This window comes from Mycteria americana, chromosome 1 (assembly GCF_035582795.1).
Source record: "Mycteria americana isolate JAX WOST 10 ecotype Jacksonville Zoo and Gardens chromosome 1, USCA_MyAme_1.0, whole genome shotgun sequence".
Classification (NCBI taxonomy): Eukaryota; Metazoa; Chordata; class Aves; order Ciconiiformes; family Ciconiidae; genus Mycteria; species Mycteria americana.
In genome coordinates, this window is record NC_134365.1 from 147,110,924 (window position 1) to 147,133,710 (window position 22,787).

At 47.5% G+C, this 22,787-nt stretch overlaps 1 protein-coding gene across 1 annotated transcript; it reads right to left on the minus strand.

Annotated features, from left to right (window-relative positions):
* Nucleotides 1-9,113: 9,113 nt before the first annotated feature.
* On the minus strand, nt 9,114-22,454 carry LOC142419984 (regucalcin). The gene is made up of 7 exons (XM_075523421.1): nt 22,063-22,454; nt 21,272-21,436; nt 18,024-18,206; nt 16,522-16,737; nt 14,843-14,974; nt 10,092-10,246; nt 9,114-9,352 (listed from the first exon to the last, which is right to left on the minus strand). Exons 2-7 carry the CDS (start codon nt 21,432-21,434, stop codon nt 9,302-9,304), a joined length of 900 nt encoding a protein of 299 aa, XP_075379536.1. The 5' UTR covers nt 21,435-21,436; nt 22,063-22,454; the 3' UTR covers nt 9,114-9,301.
* Nucleotides 22,455-22,787: the final 333 nt, after the last annotated feature.

Here is a 22,787-nt window from a genome sequence, read left to right on the forward strand (position 1 = left end):
TGTGAATTTTTCACACCTATGATGCTTAAAAGCAGAGTTTGGAAATGGCAAAGCCCTCCAAATCCCACATGACAGAGTAATTTAGGAGGTTCCTGTGACATTTCCATGGCCTCATGGCTGGAACTGAGCTCGAGGCGCCAAGGCTTCTCCTTAGCAAACCCTTCCTAGGCAAGAGACTTTAAACCAGAGCTGCTGATGAGGCACCTGCCTCCAGGCAAGGGAGTGCTGGGGACACGGCCCTGAGCCGGGACCAAACTGTCGGCTGGGCATCAGTGGTCCCAAGGGTTCCCCAGACCATGGGGAGGGACCGGTGGGCAGCAGCACCGATGGGTCAGAAGCCATTTTGTGGAAAAACAAGGCTCTGCCTTATTAAAGCAGATGCATTGACTTGCTCCATAGGAAGACGTATACGCACCCATAATACCAACTGCAGTTTGCCACTGAGGCCACTGCAGGCCGAGTGCCTGTTCCCACATCGAGTCAGCGTGAATACGCAAACACCAGGGAAGGCTCCTGCCTTTGAAATCCTGCTGCTTTGTTTTCCCTCCAAGCATTTCATCTTCGGCCCGCTCACCACCCTAGCCACGGCTCCAACCCCTGCTGCAGACTCCAAATTTCACCCTGTGCCAGGCTGCGGGGTGTAATTACCCTAGTTGCGGCTTCGGGGACAAAGCCACCTATGAAGCTCCCATCCTGGGCGCCTGCTCCTGCCGGGGTGTGCTCATGCCCTGGCTGCTCCATCCCCCGTCCCCTTTGCAGCGGGGTGCCCGCGGGGACACCGGCCACTCAGCCACCGCCCTGGCAGAGGGTGCCCAGTGCCTACCGTTTCACAGAATCACAGAATCATATAGGTTGGAAAAGACCTTTAAGATCATCAAGTCCAACCGTTAACCTAACACTACCAAGACCACCACTATACCATGTCCCTAAGCACCTCATCCAAACGTCCTTTAAATACCTCCAGGGATGGCAACTCAACCACTTCCCTGGGCAGCCTGTTCCAATGCTTGATAACCCTTTCAGTGAAGAAAAATTTCCTAATATCCAGTCTAAACCTCCCCTGGCATAACTTGAGGCCATTTCCTCTCGTCCTATCACTTGTTACCTGGGAGAAGAGATGGACCCCCACCTCTCTACAGCCTCCTTTCAGGTAGTTGTAGAGAGCGATAAGGTCTCTTCTCAGCCTCCGCTTCTCCAGGCTAAACAGTCCCAGCTCCCTCAGCCGCTCCTCATCAGACTTCTGCTCCAGACCCTTCACCAGCTTCGTTGCCCTTCTCTGCACACGCTCCAGTACCTCAATGTCTCTCCTGTAGTGGGGGGCCCAAAACTGAACACAGTATTCGAGGTGCGGCCTCACCAGTGCCGAGCACAGGGGGACGGTCACTTCCCTGATCAGCCCCTGTTCGATGCCCTCCAAAACAGGTTGCTCGGGCTCTGGGCCTGCCCTGCCACTGCTGCCATGTGGGATGTGAGCAACAGCCTCCACCATTCAGCTCTTACAAAAGCAAGGGGCCTACCCGCTGCCTCAGTCACCGCCAATGGAGATGACGACGCTGCTATACCCGCCGGCCTCAGCACGTTTTTTTCCACAGATCGGAGAAGATATTTCTTGGGAGGCAGCCAGTCCCTGACATAACACTATTCCTACGGACTACTGTCTTCAAGCGGGCATTGTTTCCTAGTAGGTGAGCCGGTGATATGGTTTACAGATAATTAATTAGTACTAATGTGCTTCAAACTACGTGGGAAGAGCCAGTAATCACCGTGAGTGGAAATGCCAGGGCTGGGGACCCTGGGATCTTCCCTGCTCCCCAGCCCCAGGCATGCATGGCAAGGAGTCACGCAGCCAAGGTGAGGTCTAAAACAACCCATTTATCAAATATATCCTTCTCCCTTGCAAGAAAAATGGCCCTGAGAAGCCGGGCAGCGACCTGCTCTGACGCAGAAAGGCACAGGCAAACAGCATCAGTCTGAAGGGTACATGAGGATACGCAGCAAGATGCCGGGAAAACCTCCTAAAACCTGTTAAGCCGTGCTCGAGCTGGAGGAGTGAGTTTCTCTTGGGTTAAAGTTTTGTGTCACGTGGCTGCTGTATTTGGGACCCCGTGCTTAGGGACATAACTGACTTTATGGTATCACAGCCCGGGAAACACAGAGCTTCCCTGCGGGAAGACGGGGTTCGGCAGCAGCCCAGCATCCGCGCGGCAGAAAGTCACCAGATCTGCAGCAGCCGGTGTGTATGCATCTCGTCAGCTGTTTCATTGACCTGGCCAAGCCTTATTAAACCTTCCTCTTCCCACCAGCTCCCCGTTCATTTACTGCCCTTTCTCCAGCTTCTGCAGCAGCAAAACAGGGGCTGGCAGATAAGCCACAGTGAAATACCGATGCACAGACCCGTCCCGCGCACCATTCGAGGAGTACGCAATCACGCCGTTGCCAGCTGTTTCACAAGGCGCAGGCAGGGGAGGAACCAACCTGCCTGCACCAGCTGCCTGCTTACCCCTCTCATGCCCCCCCCGCGATGCTGCGGAGACCTGCCCTGTCCCACGGAGCCTCAGCACGCGTCCACCTTCCCTGGCCGCACGGCCAGTCTCAGCGTCTCTCCTCTCCACCACAGAAATAGTTCCCGTGTATCCCTCCAGCTGTGGGGTGTTTTGTAAACAGCTGAATATTTTGGCTCAGATTGCCCCCCTGTTTTTAAGAGGTGGGCAAGTAGAAGGGAAGATTTGTGCCTTGCTGGCTGAGGTTACGCTAATTTTTACAAGCAGCTGAGAACAGAGGCTTTTAACAGGAAGGGTCGTCCAACCCTAAGAGGCAGCAGTGCCCTCCGAAAGAGTCCCCACAAGCTGGCAGGGATGCAGCCCCCGGTCCCCCCATGCCCGGTGGTCCACCTCCTGCCGCAGCCTCCCTACCAGCACCCCATGGAGCTACGTAGCAGCGGCGTTTCACAGAATACAGCATCTCAGAGGGAAAATGAGGAAATGGCCCCAAAAAGCCTTGTTCAAAACATCCTGGCTTCATCACTGCCCCCGGCACCTTTTTGTGCAGCACCTCGCACCCTGCTTGCCGCAGCACTGACCCATCAGAGATAAGCGTGCAAGGAAAAAAAAAAGCAATTCAAAGCAGAAAGCACCAAATCCTGCCGTATTCTTCCCAAACAAAATCCCTGAGGATAAAAACATCATGTTCACCTTGCCTATATCCTCTCTGCAGTGTTTTGTTGGTGTTTTAGCCTCCTGGACTCGTGCCTAAACCCCTCACAGAGAGCAAGGGGCTGACGGGTGTCCCAAAAACGTTTTCCAAGTTAAACTGTTTAAAGTTATCAGAATTTGGAGACCATAAGAAAAATTTGCTGGTAGGAATGAAAAACTAACATCAAAACATCCAGTCTGCTCTAAAAACTAAAGCCTCTTTCTGGTAGCTATTTGAAAATAGCCTTGCTAACCCTCAGTCCCCATCCCTTTTCAAATGATCTTGACAAAACCTGGTCTTTTCAGTACCCCTAAGAGACAAGTAAAATACAAACTAATGACTGGCCTTAAAAGGCTGCTTTGCTGTTTCCCTCTCTCCCCCATGCAAGCACAGATCATTTCATTTTTAATTTCAAGCTGAAGCTTTGAATAAGCAGGCAGACGGTTAAAGCTTTTAATGTGCATACAGTGAAACAACCACCTGTGTAAACCGAGGAATTTTAAAACCCCTTTTCCCTCCGTCAAACAGCTGAATATTTATACCAAGCTGGAGGACACCTATGCGAAACTCTGCAGTTCATCACAACAACACACCTGCTGAAGGAAAATATTGCAAGACCTGGGTTGGTGTCTCTTTTCCAGCGCTGGTCCAATGAAACCGGCTGCTGTTTTCAGCGACAATTAAAAATGTGCAATAGTTGATGTTATCTGCACCGAGCAGGTAACCTTTTACATTTTGTATTCAGTCAGCAGTCACATGAACGATGAGGCACGGACCAAAGCCCTTCTGAATGGTCTGGTTCGCAGTGCCAGCAGCAGAACATGTGATAGAAAAAAATTCTTGCTCAGTATTTTCTCATGTCATGAGAGTGGAAGAGGGAAACAGATGTTGCACCATTCGGTCGCCCCAAGGGCTAGCCCGGTCTTCCCAAATTTAGGGGCAAATGAACGTCTCAGGTGATAAAAAGGGGAGGTTAATAAAAGATGAAGGGGAGGGTTTTGTAGTACAAGTCACTTTCAATGACAAGGAAAAAAATATTCTTGTGATTAAGGCGTATTAGCATCGTTAAGACTTGCTCCTATTCCCAGCTGTGCCACAGCCTCCTGTGTGCAAAGTCACCTGCTCTCCTCACCTCGAATACGCAAAGCCTGATCCCCGCCTGGGCAGAGCGCTGCGAGCTGCTCCCTGCAGCACGCCCGGGGAAGGGCTTTGGCCAGGGAGCCTCGGCGATTGCCACGGATGCTGCAGGACGGCAATATCTGGTTTGGCTTTTCAGACTTTTATTTTTTTCCTTCTTTGGCATCTGCCAATTTTTTGTCCGTGGGAGGCGAAGGCGGAAGATGTCGAGTGCCTTCCCCGACCCAGCCCTGCTCAGCAGAGGTAGGTGATGGCGGGTCCCCCCCGCAGCGGCTGGTCCAGCAAGGCGGGGACAAGGGCAGCTTGCTGTGGGGACAGAGTCCAAGCCAGGCAGCGAGCCAGAGCCACCACCAGTGTTTTGGTGCCAGGGCACCTCTCCGGGTCCTGCCTGCTGCAGCAAGGGGGGAGGCGGGAGGCAGGGCAGCAGCCACATGGGAGGAATCAGCCCCAAACCAGCATGCAAGAGCAATGCATTTCTTTACTCATGCAAGACTTTAATGAACATTTTAATTTGATGTTCAAATGATTCACGGGATGAACATTTTTCCCAGATAAGCAAATGGCCGAGATAGACTTGGTATTATCCTATCGTAGTCACCGTTGATCCAAATTCGGAGATTAAAAATTACAGCCCTAAGCCAGAGACAAACTCGAACATTTCTAGCGAAAAAGCCAGTAATATTTCCAAGTCAAACCCCTGCCAAGGTCGCTGCATTACAAGCAAAGTGGTTGTGGGCACCCTGTGAGGACCCTTCTCAGCCTGCCTTGGCCTCCCAGCTCGAGCCATCAGCTCCATCTCGTTTCAGCACAAACCCTCTGTCTCTGCTTGCTCTCACAACGTTTTTCACATTACTCTCCACATTCCTTCTTTTAACCTAAATGATAACTTTGAAGGGAGGTTCATGTAGAACAGTATGCATTTTTTTCCAGCATTTTCAGCTGGAAGACATATTCGAAAGGAAAATTCTGGTTTACGATCATTTTAACTGCTTTCATTTAAAAAGAAAAGCAACTGGTTCTCAGCTGCAGAAAAAACAAGTCATTTTTTTCCTGCAAAATATTTCCCAAAGCATTTTTTCTAAAGGAATTTTGATGGAGAAAACCACATTTCCGATTCAGCTCTTTTCTTCTGGTGACTTGACTGACTTCCCCACCACAGGCTGTGGCAAAGTAAAATCAAGTCACACACAGGGACGAAGCATTTGCCTCCCCGCAACTAAAAAAAAAAAGCATACACTGCTTTCCTGGTGAGCAGCTTGGATGCCAGATCAGGAGCAGCGCTAGGCAGGACAGCAGCCATGAAAACACTACCAGAGTCTCTCACTTACTCAGGTGCCTGCAAATGCTCTGGGGACACCCCCACAGCATTTTGCACCATCTCTTATTCCTGCCCCGCTGACTTCTAGACTACCAGCACAGGTATTGTATTTCCCACCCTCGGCATGCCATTTCAACATCCCCCATGTCTACCTTTCCAGAGGTCGATCACTTTAGGAGGAGACACATCTCAAAGGCTTTGTGGAGGCTGTTGACGAGTGGTGCAACCCTGCAGTAGCAGGTGCACGTATTTGTTCCTAGCCAGGCAGCTATTCTTTTAACTATTTCCACAACATGAAGAGCCTGCCCCCGCCATGCACTTCGTTTGTTTCTAACATCGCTGGGTTGCAAAGCAGAAGTTTATAGTAAAGTTGGCCAAAGGCAGCCACGCGCCCCTGTACCTCTGGCTGACGCCCCACCGCAGTGTCTTCTTCTGGGGTGGCTTCCTCTCTTCTTTCCCACCGCTTTGGTCTCCTCTGATGCAACTCCTACCGCTTCTTTTTATAGTCCCTATTTTTTATCAGCGTAGTGTAGTTGGGAGAGTGTATCAAGGCATTAGCGCACCACATATATTAATGTGGTATTTAAATAATTGCGTTTGTCTTCTGTTACCTAGAGGCATGCGCTCAGACAACAGCTCTGAATTTGTTCCTGTGGTTTTCCAAACATTTAGTAAACCCGTCGCTTCCTTCTTTTTTTCATCACTCCCCAAATTACACTTGTGTCGCTTATTCCCCTTGAGGGTCCATCCCAGCTTTCATCACTCTAGAAACTCGACTTTGCCTATAATTTGATTGTCCCTATCTCTTAAAGTCATTCTTCAACTAGAGAGAGTCATCTTCTGTAGCTGTCTCCCTCTTGGAGACGACAACAGACATGGTTAGAGTTAACGAAGGCACAGTTATTAAAAACCCCAGGCAGGCACATGTGTAGCTACTCACCCCAGCGATATCCCACTCGACAGCGTTGTCCAAAATTGAAGCCAAGGCTTATCTTCTTGTGGCTTCGCCCTTTTGTAGGAAGGGCCTGGTCCCTCCCTGGTGCTCGAGATGGGAAGAACGGGAGCTCCCTAGGCAGTCAGTGCCGCCTGCTTTTATTTTGGCAGAGCTATTTTGCCAGCAAAGATTACTTGAGTTTTCTCCAGCTTGGTTGGGAATAAGTATGCTTCACCTATGACTATAGATTTTGGTCACGAGGGTGAAGAAACCCTCCAGGGCGCAGCAGCTGCTCCTCCTGATACAGCCTTTCCTGTCACTGGGTTCTTGCTCAACCCAAATTCAAATCAGTGCAAGTCTTTGATCAAAGAGGTGAGCACCATTAATAAGCGAGGGATTAAACAAAAGTCAGGAAGCCTTCCTAATTGAGGGAACCGGCAACCGCTCAGCTCGAGTTTGCTGGATCCAGCGCTCTGTCATGGGACTTGAGTCAAAATACAGCAGCAGTGCCTGCCTGGGCTCCTCGGGGCTGGGGCGCAGGAAGCAGCTATGGCCTCTGCACTGGAAGCTGCAGCAAGGCGCACTCCCAGGGCATTTTGGCAACGTTAAAAATACAACTCTCCTGGCAGAGTTGGCTCTTCCTGCTCATGTGATGCCCGCGAAACCAGCATGACGAAGCCCAGCGGGTGATCTTACAGAAGGAGGAGGTGGCATTTATTCGTAAAATCTCTATGGAAGCTTATTTTACCTGCTCGAGCTCCCACGCTCACAAACACACGCGTGTCCCCGATGTCTGCCCAGGGCCACCCACGCACAGCATGGAGAATGAGGGGCTCCAGTGGCCATGTCCTCCCTGTGTCTCCTGGATGCCTCTTGGCCAGCAGTGACAAATTAATCTTTGACCAGACCTTTCATGCCTGTACAAGCTCTTGCTGTTACCTTTCTAGTGCGGCAACAACAACAACAACAAAAGGATCGGCAGGTGTCCTGTGCCATGCTGGCAACCCCTCTACTGCCATCGCGGTGGGGTGAGGGTGAGCACAGGTACACCACCTCACGGTGCAGGAACCTCTGCAACATGATAGCGATGGTAGAGGGAGCTTATTTGCGTTTCTGCCTACTGATTTTCTGGTGCATCTCTCAATGTCCATTAGCAATCAACCATAGCAGCCCTTCAACATGGTTCCTGAGCCACAGTTATCACCAGGTTCATGACTTCAGCGAGATCAGAGCCCTAAATTTGCCACATTCATCATCTCCCTCAACTCATTAACTTTCCCTCTACTGTGCTTTGAGATTACTTTGCAGCACATAAAGCAAATGAAGGACGGTGGACATTCAAAGAACATGCCCCAGCTTCCTTCACTGCCTCACGCTCATCTTCTGCCCTGAAGTGGGGCTGCTTAAACCTCCTGTTTTTCCAGCTGTCGAGACGTACCCCCCGCATGCTTCAAAGGAAAATGGTGACTTGCAGACCCCTTGGTTCAAAGCAGCACTGAGGCCTCAGCATAGTCCAGGGGCCAGGCAGCTACCAAGTCACCCACTGCGCACTTGGGGGGCACAGCAGACACAAGCAGATCCAGCAGAGAGGAACAAACTCCAACAGGCTTGCAGAGATGCACTGGAAAACCATGATGTACCAGTTCTTGGAGCTACCTGCAGAGAAAACACCCAGCCACAGGCTCTCGTTGGCAGTCAGTGGGTTATGCTCACACAGCAGGATAGGGACGGATAGCTATTTCAACTGCAGGTGGAGGTGCACAAGCATGGGAATGCGTAACGTGTCAAGAGCAAAATCTGCAGTTTAAAAACCAACTGAGCTGCATCACAGTTGTTTCAGCACATACAGGCCTGAAGTTACCAGCAAAAAGGCAATCCAGCGAATAAGCTTGCCATTTACAACAGGTGCTATGAAGAAATTACCCTTTCCTGCACCTCCGTAGCAGTGGCCACTTGGGCATGCGGGCCCCTCTTGCCTCTCCGGCTGCTCTGGGGGGGATTTGGTCCAGCAGGAGGTACATGCAGGTGGTGGTTTCTTTTAAACCCAAATGACCAAGAATGCCTGATGCTTTCCTGTCATCACAGATCTCCCCAAAACAGGCAGAGATCTTCAGAGGATGGACAAAAATCTGGTTCTTGATCCCAAAAGTTTGGGTTTATATTTAACAAAACGAGCGACGTAATGACATGCATTGGGGAGAGACGATGATTGGCTCCAGTCGATCAGTTATTTTAAGCACAACCACAGCTGAGGCCTTAAAAATGTAACATAAAAAGGAAGCTGCAGATGCACAGTAATCAGCATTAATGTTTCAGTTGTTGAGAACATCATGGGACAAATGAAGTTCAGTTAAAGCAGTGGTAAGACCACAAATAGATATTTTATGAGGAACTTCGAAAATATGTAAGAGACAGTACAAGTAGTTTAATCAATAAAGCAATATAGCATAAGTTGCAAATTAGACGGGAGAATAAACAATAAAAAGACTTTAAAACATCATTTAATCATAAAAGAAAGTTACAATATTCAGTAGTTTATTAGGGTGATAATCTTTTTAGCACAACAGAAAAAGCACCACCAGATATTTTGCATCCTTTCCTGATGAGATATTATAATTGTGTTATGGTTTCAAGGCAAAAGATGCTGAACACCAGAATAAGACCTTCCAACTTGTCTTGCTTATGTCAGTCCTCTCTAATCCATTCTGAAGAGTGTATATTTAACCTGCAAATGGATACGGTGGGACTCCTTTCACCCCTAGCCCTGTTATCTATTAAAACAGAGAGAAAAAAAAAAAAGATTAGTGCAATAATTCACTGCTATCAGACACTTGCTTTTTTTTCACAACTAGACATGCTTTAACTTAGAAAAGGACTGTGTCCTCCAACTTGACATCCTACTGTATTTTGCACACAGCAGCTCATCACAGCCAGGAACTTCAACCTATGCTCTTTCTCTAAAGCTCAGTAATCGCAGGCCAGAGTCCATTCCCCAAAAGCCTCTTCTCAGATACTACTAAGCCTCAATTCTGCAGTTCACAATGTAACCTTTGGTATGCAAACATATGGAAGAGCAGGGCTTTAAAACAAATCCCAAGGTGACAAATTTTTAAAGAGATAATTTAGTTATAACTAACTAGAAAGTAAATAAAAGCAGATGCTTTTATCTGCCATTGATTAGGACACAGAAGTATTTACACATTCTTTCCATAATAAAGAGAAAACTCAAACTGTGTCGGGAGGGGGAGAAGTAGAAAGAGGTGATGGCATAGAAAAGTTGCGGTATGAGTATTGTTACAAATTTTAAACCCAAAAGTATTTTCAAATCTCTAAATATTTAATTTTCTCGTCCTGCAACAGCAACCAAAAATACAAATAGCTTAACATATACAATGGATGTTCTAACAACCACCCTCTTCCTGCTTCCCACCACTCCAACTGGGTTGCTACCTGAAAAATGCAGGAGGGAAAAAATGGCCTTCTAAAATGACAGGAAAAAGTATCATTCACCTTGAAAACCCCGCCAGCCTGTGGTTGCCGTGAAAGCCACTCTTTATCCATCCCGTCACGGGCAGAAGTCACATACATTTCTGAATAATCCTTTCCTCCAAAACAGCAGGAAGTTGTCTTGTCAACAGGAAGTTTCACAGTCTGGAGTCTTTTTCCTGGAGAAAAACATGCATGCTGTTTCCTGTTCGTCTACTTACGACAAGAAATTTAAACAAATTATTGAGAATAACCAGCATGGAGCCAGGTGTTCCACAAAAGTGGGTACCAGGGCAGGGGGAGGTCTCATGCTAAGTTTCAGCACACTGACGCGCACTGTGACAGGGAGAAACCAGGCTTCTCTAAACTGCGTTGTTGACAATGCATCATTTGACAAGTTTCAGTCTCAGTTATCACAAACAAATCCCACCCACCCCCAGTCCCAGCCCGTCCTCTAATTAAATGCTAACATCCACAGCACAGACATCTGTATCTGAGCTCATCATCTAGGCTGCCCATGCAGTCAATGGAAATGGGCTATAATTCCTCCCTAAAATAGGTCACATGAATCACGCCCTAGACCTGCTGACTTTTCTACTTTTAACTACAAAGAAAGCCTGGAGCAAGCAGACCTCGTGCAGCTCTACTGAGGCGTAACTCGTGCTACACCTCTACTGCCGGCAGTTAAGGAAGATTAATTCCTAGAAGTTTTTCCTGAAATTTCAATAGCCTTTCAAATCAAGCTTGCATAAAATAGGGATCATGGGACACGTCTGAAGTTTGCAAGAAACTAGCGCTACCATAAATATTATGCAGTTGTTATACCAACAAATAGCTACTGTCCTTATGACAGTAGTAAACAGGTTGCCTCCAGCCTTAACCAGAAGGCTGTCAAGACACCTTACAGCAGGTTTTTCTAAAATTCCTCCTAATTCTGGGCAAGAAGTACTTACACCCATCATGCCTATTTTATTTACCTACAGTTGAATTTCTCTTTCTAGACATATGCTAAAGCACATGAATCTCCTTACAAAATATGTAATTGCCCTGGCCCCTCATTTGCGTGTATAAAGGGCTTGGTCCCCTTACAGTAACTGTTTAGCGATGTGTTGGAATCGCAGGAGAGTAACTTTGATGTTGGGAACCCTACAAGGAGAAAGAAAAAGTGGAAAGTTTGGCCCACTGAATGCCTATGAGAAGTTTTTGGCCAACTTCAGAGTGGGGCACCATTTCCCAGGAGGTACTATCAAAGCAAGCACCTGTCTTCCTTTTTATGTGCTCTAAAACCTTTTCCCTCACCCAAGAAGCTGTGCCTTGGTCCCTTGCAGCACTGCAATGAACTGACAAAAGCACAGACCAAACGGCTCCACCTGTACCACAACACTAAGCAGGGCATAGGCACAGGCAAAAGCTGAGCCACATTATTAAGCCATTGGTGCAGTCCTGGCACAATTTTGGCCCACCTAGTTGGGTATGCTGCTCCGCAGAGACAGTTTGGGCTCTGTTTTGGTGTGGGAAGACAGCCTGGCTGTGCAAAGTAAGCTACGATGAGCCATATGGTGCAGGACTAAAGGGCATTTGCTGATCCATTTTACTTGCTAGTATGGATGTAACCAGTACATCCAGAATACAGGACTGAGAGAGAGTTGCCTTTGTTTCACCGAAAACCCTGACACGAGGGCTGGATACTTTTAAACTGTGTTTTAATCCCAAAATAAATAAAAGAAAACACCAAGTGAGCAGTGGTGAAAGAGCCTCTTGTATGCAATAGCCAGGGAAGTTTCAGCACTCTGGGATTCCTGATGCTGTATAACAAGCTTATTTGGCACACACTTTGACCCACAATCACCAAAGTAAAAATCAACATCAAAGTAAAAAAAAAAAAAAACCAAACCCACACAAATCAAAATCAGTGTAATGGCATTTAGATTGTCAGAGATTATTTGCATGTCTGGTTACCTGATACTTCCCTGAGAAGAGCAGATGTTTCAAAATATCTAGAAAATTGGGAGAGAAGAAGCCCTGTCTGTTGCCTGGGAGTAACAAGGACCAATATGAGTCCCAAGACAATGCTCCTGCCAACTGGCTCTAGCAGCACTTTGTGGTTATCCAGTCAGCTGGCAGTGGAAGGATTACATGGCTACATGGTGGCTTATAAAATGCTCCAGAGGCCACCCTAGAAATTGGCTGACACCAAGTCTCAGAGAAAACGAGTGGGGAGGGCATTCAAAGGGAGAAAACATGGACTGTAGGAGAGGCATGAGCCCCAGAGACAAGGGAAGAGGCCCTGACTGTACTTGCAGAGTGGACTCAGCAGATAATGGCCCAGAAGATATTGTTTACAAAGCTCTAAGATGAGCGATGTCTTCCTGGAGATGCAAGAAAATCTAAACCTGGATGCTCTGAAATCCACCTGAAGTATTCATCTATGCTTGGTATCTGTAGAAGAGAGAAACTTAGCAAATCTTTTAGACCCTGTACAAGCAAAGGATATAAAACCCATTCATTAGGAAGGAACTAGAAAATATTTAATTCCTAATTAAAAGACGTGATTGCATAAAACTAGCAGGTCACTAAGTGACCAGAAGGTAAGACAAAGACTTGGCAAGGCACAAGTTAAACATCCCTTTCAAGCCCTTTGCAAATCCAGTGGGATCAGTCATCACAGCCTTTCCCTGTAGCATGTCATGAATCTAAAGGCAGCAGCTACCTAGGCTAAAGAAGCCTAGACCTGAAAAGCCGCTTCACCCTGAACCTCAAAACCTTCACTTAGAAAAGATGCCAAACAAACAAGTTTCCTCGTCCATTCCCCTAAAAACGCAGTCCAAGCTTTGCTATCAGTGAAACCTGAAAATCCCTCACGTGCTTTAGATGAGCTCTTTATCAGTGGATGTATCTGCAACTGGCTAACAGTCATTCAAGCCACACTTAATAGCTATTGTGCATTAAAAGAGAGGCTTTCATGAAGTTCTCCTCAAACCTGTCTGGGTTATCTCCCTAAATAGTTACACTCAGAATTCAGCAAATTGCAGATTTTAGATATTACTTTAAAATGATAGCACAGAGAGGGCAGATAAGCCTGAGATACTCATCAAGAAGGTGGCTCTTTTTGACATGAACACTTAAGCTATGAAAATTCCTGCTACTGTTTGCTGTGGGTGCTGGGAGTTTTACATGGGCGAAGGGAGACAGAACATGTTCACAGAAACTTGAAAATCCACTGGCAGTTACCGATACATTGAAATCACATCCAGCTCTGAAAGACCCTGAGCTGAGCACAGTTAAAAGCTGGGAATGCATTAGGGATATGTACTGTGCTTTCCCTGTTCATACAGTCTCCCTATGCATCTGCTTATGGACGCTATTGCCATTAGCTTTCCCTTAAGAAAACACCTCAAAAGGGAGGAGGAAAGGGAAAACAAGTGAAAATAGGAAGAAGCTGAAGGCCAGGGAGAAAAAAAGGTAGAAACAGTGAACCAGAGAGGAAAATGGTAGAGTCCACTGCTCCAGGAGGGTATTCAAAGGGCTGGTGGAGGTCACCAAGGAGTGCTCTGCCCACCAAAGGGGGCGGATGTGGGACCAGAAACAGGTCCCAGAGCTGCTGGGATCTCCCAGCTGGAGCTTCCTCCTCCTAGGTTGGGGTGCAGACTCTGCAGGACAAGAGGAAGTCCCGCAGGTTGGCAAGACCTTGGATGAGTACAAATCAAAAGGTGAGGGGAAAAGCATAGCCTGAGCCTCGAGAGGTTCCAGCAGAGTCAGAAGAGAGGCTGCAGCCTGACCCGCCTGGTGCACATGTGTGCCAGGGCCTGCTGTGCACTGCAAGAGGAGGCATGCGTCAAGGGACACTGGCATCCCTGAATCTGCAGCCCCACCAGACCCCAAGACTTCTGTTAGGGCTGGACCTGGGTTCAAGAGACCCCACATGCAACACAGTGCAGTTGCTCCTATGCTGCATTATGCAAACCTGTGCTGTCTGGGATCTATCAAAATCACGCTCCCATTCTCACCCACTGGTCCCTCACAGACAGTATGGTTCAGTCTCTCTGAAGTGCTTCACAAGTGTTTTTTACCCAGACTAAACCACGCCTGGCAGACCTCCGAATCCCAAATGAGAGCAGCAATGAACAACAGGCTCAGACAATGAGCACACCCAAGATGTTACTGTGGGAATGACAAAATGCTGTGGAATTCATTAAATATGTTTTATTATTTCATTGCAAAATTTATTGTATAAATAATTTTCAACAATAAAAAAATGTTGCTGGCATCAGTGTCATGTGGGACTTGTATTAAGCTCAGTAGGCTGCCCAAAATAATACACTATGCTGAAGAAACAAGACCAAAAAAATGGCTTAAGTCATCTTTGCCATCTCATGGCTTATTAATTTTCTTCCACACCATTTATCAAGAAGGTAAACGCTGATCTTAACTTTGGAGGATGCAAGAGGATGCTAACTCAAACAATTCACAAGTATAATGGTAATCCCCTCAGCAACTTTACCTTTTCCACCACAACAGAGGCTGGGAACAAAGGAGACTTATTTACAAAGCTAACTTTTGAGAGCAGGGATGTACAATTGCTTTAAAAAAAAAAAAGTAATGTTTTAAAAAGAGCAGATATACCATTTCTGTGAGAGGAAAAAACACCTCTCATTCTCTGCTTTTGTTTGGGTTTTTTGGGGGGGGCTTTTTTGTTTTTGTTTTTGGTTTTGTGGGTTTTGTTTTTTTTTTTTTTTAAACCACAGACTTCCAGTCCACCCTTTGCAAGGACTTACCTGTCTCAGGGTCAAGACGAATCACTCTCCCACCATCGTAACAAGCTACCCAGAGTTTGCCTTCTGTATCAATGCACATCCCATCAGGAATGCTTTCCTCTTTTTCCAGTCTGTATATACTCCTGCGGTTGCCTGCAGGATAGAAAAACCACAACAAAACTAAGTGAGATAGTTGTTAAAATTTTTATCAGTCACAGCCCAGCAGAGTTATTTGTACTATTATTTTCAAAAGCTGTGCTGAAGCCCTGCATTCTTTGGTATGAAAGAAATAGATCGCATCTGCTGCCCTGTTTGTTTCCCAAGACAGTTGTTTCTCAGTGTGAAAGCCTGTAGATCAGTATCTATCCATTGAAAGTACAATCCTTTCTTCTGGTGTTCTTTTCTAGTGCACCACTCATGCTCCTACTTACAATATTAAATGAATAACTGCATAAATTAATGTTATAGATATTCAGAAAAATCAATTACTTGTTCCAAAAGCAGTTTGGATCATTTCAAGTATGGGTTGCTTCCAGTCAGAGAACTGGAGACTTTTCAAACAGATTGCTGGAACGTGCCAATAATCACTGTTCCAACACAAAACTGACCTTCAGATATATAAACTGAGAGTTTATATAAACACAGAGTTAGGAAAAGCATCAACTTCAAAGGCATACTGTCAACCTAAAAACAAACAACTCTTTCTGAACTTTTACCCACTGATATTAAAGAAAATTAAAATCAACTTTCCAACTTTGTTTACTTTATGTTCTGACAACTTCAATGTTTCTCACATGTAGCAATATTTTTTATGAGTTTCCTTTGCGCTCCTGGGGATTGTCAGATTGCCCACAGAAACAGAGCAAGCAAGCACGGGTGACAGAGAGAGGAGAACCACCCTATTTCCTAAAGAAAAATTCAATCGTAAGCCATAGCAGAGAGACATCGGGACAAGATGCGACACCTAGAAAGATTTTAAATTCACAGTTTTAAAACTAAGTATCAAATTGACTGGCTTCTTTTAAAGCAAAATACTGCAGTCCATGTACTCAAAAGCAAATTATTAGTCCAAGTCACTGGAATTTTTCTTTTGCCCAAGCTTGTAGAAGCCCTTAAGCAGTTGTTTTGTTTTAAATAAATGAAGGAAGAATAGTTTTGGGTTACTGTTTTCCAGTTGTTGCTTAGCTCTGTCTGCAGAATCTTCATCTAAGAGCTTATATTTTAAAAAACAAAACAAGGTGAAAAAAATGTAGAGAAGCTAGCAGAGGTTTTGCACAAGACTACAAGCTTTCTGTTACTTTGCTTATGCTGTCAGGAATAAGAAACACGCAGCCATAGAAATCTAGCCATATAAGAAAGACTTTGTCCTTTTTACACAGGAAGATCAGATATGCGTTGTGTTTAGTAACAGTAGTCCAGATTACGACTCCAACTCCGACATGCAATTTAGATACTTAATAATATTACCAACAGCCTCTGATTAGTTTAAGCTAGGAGTCTACGCAGGCATAGATGTTAACGTTATATGGCTTCTGTTGTTTTGTTCTGAAGAGGTGACTGAAGAAGTGCTCCCAATGCTCTGATCATCTCTGCATAATAACCAGAGTGGAAACAAACATCACAATCTCACAACGATTATTTTAGAAACGATTATTTTAGAAACGGCACAAACGATTATTTTAGAATACAACGATTCATACCAATTTTTCCAGTTTGGAGGTCATAATCAAAGGCATCCACCGAGTAGGACAAGCTGTCAATGTAAAAGAAGGTTTTGTGATCCAGTGACCAGTCCAGCCCATTAGAAATGTCCACCTGATCAAAATGCTTCACCACTGAGAGGTCGGAGAAGAGCGTATACAGAGAGCCCTGGTGTCTCTCCAGCACGGCAGGTCGAATCTCCTCAGCCATTGTACCTGTGCAGAGCCAAAGGGGAGGAAGCAGGTTCAGAGTGAATGGGCTCTCCTCCAGGTTTGGTGGCAGCCCCTCACTATGGTGATGACCACGCTGCCAACGTAGAAGGGAGCAGTGCGGGGGCTTCAGAAATTTGGGGAAGAAACTGAATTAAAAGCAAAAGAGAATGGCAGATTTCAAAAGTGCTTGCTTTTAGCAGAAGATGACAAAACACAGCCTTTGGGTTTTTTGTTGAACTGTGGCAGAAATGGTGTGCAGCATGATTTCTGCTAAACATTTTATTCAGTCATTCAAATATTAACAAAGGTGTGGTCAGCATTTAAGTTCCCACAAATCTTAATGTCTTGTATAGCAGAGAGGCTGGAAAAAAAAATTTCTCCTCCCTCAGAACGAGTCTTACTAAAGCCTTTTCAAAAACAAATCTCATAATTGTGGCTTGAAGTTGGCAGCTGAGACTGGCTCTTGAGAGGCTGGGTAAAAGCAAGTTAAGGTAAGCCTGGGGACCCAACTACAGGGCAGATGCACAGAATGGTGTTTTAAAAACCAGGAGGACAGGATCATGGGATGGCTGAGGCTGGAGGGCACTTCTGGAGGTCATCTGGGCCCACCCCCTGCTCAGAGCAGGGTCAGCTACTGCAGGTCGCTCAGGGCAGCGTTGTCTCCATGGATGGAGACTCCACAGCCTCTCTGGACAACCTGTTCCACTGTTTGATCATCCTCAGTAAGAGTTTTCTTATGTTTAAACAGAATTTCCTGAATTTCAGTTTGTGCCCATTGCCTCTGGCCCTGTCACTGGGCACCACCAAGCAGAGCCTGGCTCCCTCTTCTTCACTCCCCCCTATCAGGTACTTATACACATGGATAAGATCCCCCTGAGCCTTCTCTTCTCCAGGCTGAACAGTCACATAGTTTTTAGAAATACCATCTATACATTCTGATTTATGAAGAACAAAACCCACAATACCATAAATTTCTCACTGGAAAAGTATTTTCTATTGGCACTCTGTCAGTATTCAAAACAAGCATGCCAACAGAGAGGAAGCAAGGCCAGTGTCTTAAATTAGGCAGGCTCTGAATAGTGGGACTCTTAAAAAAAATAGTCCTGATTAGATGGTGTCCAGGTGACACAAATAGATTTGTAAATGGGATTAAACTCTGCTTGAAGACAGCAAAAAAAATCCCTACCATTTAACTATGAACGAACACTTGCTGCATCTACAACTGATCACTGCATCTTGTCACCAAAACCTAATGGAGCAGCAGAAGGAAGGAACCGCCTGCAGCATACCTGCGAAATACCTCCCTGCAGGATCCACTTTCCCATCATTGAATCGGTTGTTTGGTTTATCCTTGTCCACGTGAGCAATGGTGGTTACCAGCTGCTCTTTCCATTTCAAAGCAGCAAACCTGGTTCCCAGGGCGATGACGTAATCCCCAGATTTCCGGAGAGCCACAGAGCTCACGGGAGCATCTAGAAACAGGGTGAAATGGAAAAGAAGTATGTGCTATGGAGAGACATTTATTTTCTGCCCACTTTAGACATGCAAGCAGTCACTCTGAACTTGGTGAGACCACAGACAAGAGAAACAACCTACTTTTCTACCAACAAAACTGATGTTTAAATACACAGAAATAGATTCTTTCACGCAAAGAGGGCATACTTAATGCATACAGGAAGTTGCTACGAGGAGAATCACCAGTTTGGGACATATAAACTCAGGGAACTTGAGCATTACCACTGCTCCCAGGAGCGACAATCACTATCAGCACCTGGTTCTGCCAGATGCTTTTCAGAAAAAAACATTCAAAGGGGGACAGATACAGGCATGTAGGCTTTTTACAACAGCTACTGTGTGGGTTCCCCCCTCCCCAAGGAAAAAACCGATTGCCACAAGAGCTGTGGAGCAACTGTGTTTGTTTAGCACAGCTCCTGGGTAAATCAGCCCTGCATGGCCGCTCAGTCTAACTCATGGAAACAGAGAGTATGTCTGCACTGGGACAGGTCACGCTGGACAGGAGAGCCACCCCCCTGCACCACGCTCTGCCGTGCAGTTCAGACATCCTCCAGCAGCACCAAGAACACATCAAGGAGTGGCAGAGCTTTCCAAGAGTTAAAGCAAGAAAGAAAATTAGTAAGTGCTCCATGGTTAGTTTACACTCATTTGAGATATTATGCAGTAAAACCTCAATTGCAGGTTATTATAAAGGAATTAGTAAAAAAAAACAGATAAATGAGTGTGAAGATAACATTTCTGTAAAAGCCTACAATCAGATGCAATACAAGGAATAATAACTTTAAACAGGGCGATAAAGTCTGGGATAACATTTAATATCCATGGGACTAATAGCCAACTTTCTAATTTAAAAATAAAACATTTATTGTATTTATAGCTTTGCAGAGGTATAATTAGGTAATAGTTTCACAAATGTGTATAACCACCGCCAGCCACCACCGTTGCCAAGAGGAGCTGCTCCTTCCTGGCTGCCTGCGCTTGGCTTGGGGCACCCCTTCCCTTTGCAGGGTACTCAGCAGCGGTTACCACCATGCTAGAAATCTGAATGCTATTTGCCCCCAACACCTGAGGTTCACTGCTGATTGCAAGCTCAACTCGAGCAACTCCTTCACCTTAGAGGCGTGTGACCGTGCTGCTGAGGCTGCTGGTGGTCTGGGCTCATCCACGCTGGGCGAGTGGGTGCCACTTCTCCTTCCTGTGCCAATGCAGGGAGGCCAGCAGAGTCCACTCAGCCACGCGTAGCACCCTCCAAAGGAAATCATTTTGCTGCTCTCCTGATTGCCAGTAACCACCCCAATAAACGCGCTTTTCTGCCTGTGCTGGCAGCAGGGGCTTTGCCAGCAGAGCATGGGAATGCAACTCTCTGTTTCCTCTCCCAGCAAAACACCTGGGGCCATGGCCCCCAGGAACCCTTCCACCCAGGCAGCCCCCAGGGCCTCCCTCCCACCCTGGGGGGAGCAGCCCCCGAGCACAGCAGCCTGTATACCCCTGCCTGCCGGTCCCTGGAGGTGTAGGTCCCCCACATGCCCCTACAGTCACAAGAACAGCCCCATACTTTCCTGACAAAGCACCTCAGGGGAAAGGGGTGTATCAGGCTTGCAAGGCGGACACAGCCACCCTAGTGTTCACTGCACAAACACAGCACAGGCTATATTAACCCTTGCACCCGGCTCAGTCCGCAGCCACCCCAGAGGGCTTTGTTAAGCAGCATCCACAGGAATTGATTTATTTGCAACAACATTTTATGCCAAACAGAAAACTGACCATAAGGTCTCCCCCCGGGCACGGTTATGTATGTAGTGGTGTTTTCCCTGTGGAGTTGAAAAGGGCATTTGAAGTTGCTGCTAAGTGTGGGGTTGTTGTAATTCTCTATAAGCTTCATCAATGAGTAATTTCTCTCTCAGTTTCCACTTTGGACATCAACCCACTATTTTAATCACATGGCACTCTTTGGGTGTTTGGGTTTTTTTTGGCCTTTTAATCATGGCATTCCCAAAGGCACAGCTATTAATTACAACTATTTTATTACCAGAGGAAACAGAAAGAAGCTAAAAAAAAACAACCAAACACCCAACAAAAAAACCCCACACCAACCAGTAGCTGCTTCAGCTACTATTCCTCTGACATCTCCAGAGAGGCCATACGTAAAAGATGACTCCTTTGAGAGTAGGTCCGAGCTGGGGGGGAGGCAGGGAGAAGCACCTCAGCTAAGGTAAGAGGAAGTAAGTTTGGGAAGCAACGTTTCCAAAATTAGTGTCAGGCCTTCTCTTATTGCAAAACTGGTAACTACAGTAATTTGAAGGGTAGACAAGCCCAGATCAATTTATTGTGAATAACGTAAACAGCTTATGGGTGGGCAAAAGCAAGTGATTTTCACCAAGTCTTACTGATCGTGAGAAAGTAGTAAATCCGAGTATTTAAACCATTTAAGGAGCTGTCTTCAGACAGATAGACGTTTATGTTATCACATCCAGAAGTAAATGCGCAACTCTTTCTTTATGAGAGTTAGCACATCTCTTCCTTTCTGGAATAAATACTTAAACTATCGAGACTCTAGCTGCTGACACTGTTACCTTAAAAAAAAAAAAATCACCTTCTTAAATCATTATGGGGAATTTTCTCCCAATAAAGAAAACGTTATGGGCATTGCTCGTGCAAATCAGTAACAAAACTCCCACAGACAGCAACTGCAGAACTTCACCTCTGGGACAAAGAGGGAGCAAAAGAGAGCGAGTTGTGAACAACTTACAGGAAAGAGAAGTAGATAAAACATAGAGCACAAAATCATAAGAAAAGTCCTCAGGACTAAGTCTGGCTAGTATCTAGCGTCTGTGCACAGCACAAGCCCCGGTGTCCTCCCTGGCCTAGGGAAGTCGGGTTCCAGGGACCGGCCCGCAGAAGACGAGCACCACGCAGCTGCCGATCCCCTACAGGACTCCTGCCCGTGTTCGGCAGGGACGCAGCACGAAGCCAGAGCGCACAACTCCTGCCTCCAGCAAGCGTTTTTCGAGCCGATCCTTACCCACAGAGACGGCCTGCACTTGCTTGGTGACCGAGCTCCAGCGGCACACCTTTCTACCCGTGATGTCCACGCAGAGGAGCGTGCTTTCCTTCTCGTCCCAGACGGGAGACTCCCCGATCCCGTAGCCCTCCTTGACAACGCACTCGATCTTAATGGATGACATGCCTGTGGGGAAAGGCAGGCCGCTTTTACATCCGCCTGTCAAGAGCGAGCGCCTATAGAATCAACACCCGGACCTGAACGCTGAAGTCTGTATTTGCGCCTGCGGCCGGTCCAGAGCCGCATTTTCAATCTAGAGGGGTTTTACCTCCACAGAGCGCGGAGCAACGGAGTTTATTTGTGCTGCTTCCACCGATCGCCCGCTTCGTGCTAGTCAACGACTCTCACACGCCCGACAACGTGTGTTTCCCCCGCCGCCCAAGCCTGCGGGGAGCGCGGCCCGCCCCGGCCCGGCCCGGCCGGCGCGGAGGCGGGAGGGCGCCTGGGGCCGGCCTGGCGCCCCGCCGGTCGGTGGGCGGCCCGGCCTGCCGTCACATTTATAAAAAAAAACGGGGTAAAAAAATAATAAAAGAAAGGGGAAAGTGACTCCAGGGGTGCGGACGGGCGCCGGGCCCGGCCGGGAAAGGCCTCTCCGCCGGCGTGCCCGCCCCCGCACGCCCGGCTGCTCAGGCGCACCTTCCGCGGCGGCGACGGCGGCACTGCTGGCGTGCGTGGGACGTTGTAATTTAAATGCATATAAAGAGAAAAGAGTAATAATAATAAAACACACGCACACACCCCGCCGGCCCTACCTGTTTCCAGCAGCGCAGCCAGAGGTCCCGGCCCGGCGCCACTCTTATAGCGGGGAGGGGAGAGGGCAGGCGCCCACCCTCCGCCGCTCTGAGGGGCCGCCGGGCCTGCGCTGCCCTCGCCAGGGGCGGGCGCGGCTGGGGCAGGCCCCCCGCCCCGCCCTGCCCCGCGGAGGGGGGCCGGCCATGCTCCCCCTCCCCGGCCAAGGCCGGGCCGCCTGGGATCCTCTCCGTGTGGTGCTGCGAGGCCAGCGCAGGTAGCGGACGACAGCGGTTGCTCAGCTGGGGGGGGGGGCTCAGCTCCCCCCTCCGAGAGCTGCAGGGAGGAAGCAGATGGAGAAGAGATTTCTCTCCGCGGGGGCCAAGTTCCTCCGCTCCCTGGAGAGGTTGGTTTCTGAGCGCCTTCTCCTTGCTGTGGTTTTTAGGCATCCGCTGGGCCTTCGCCCTGACTTCCAGTGCCGGGGGTCTTTCTCCACAGCTCCTGCAGTGCTTCCCTGGTTATCCAGAAACGTAGGGCCTTCAGCGTGCCATGCCCTCCTTCGCTCCCTTTGCTTCAAAAACTTCCAAAGGCGCGAGGCAAACAGCTAGCATCAAAATTTCCATGTGCAGTTCGCTGTTGCGCCTGCCTGTCTCCATGCCACGGCCGCTGCGGCTCCCAGGCCTCAAGTCGTAAAGCAAAAGGCGCTTTGTAAATGCCAGCGCTCCTTTCCAGCATCCCATGGCAAATT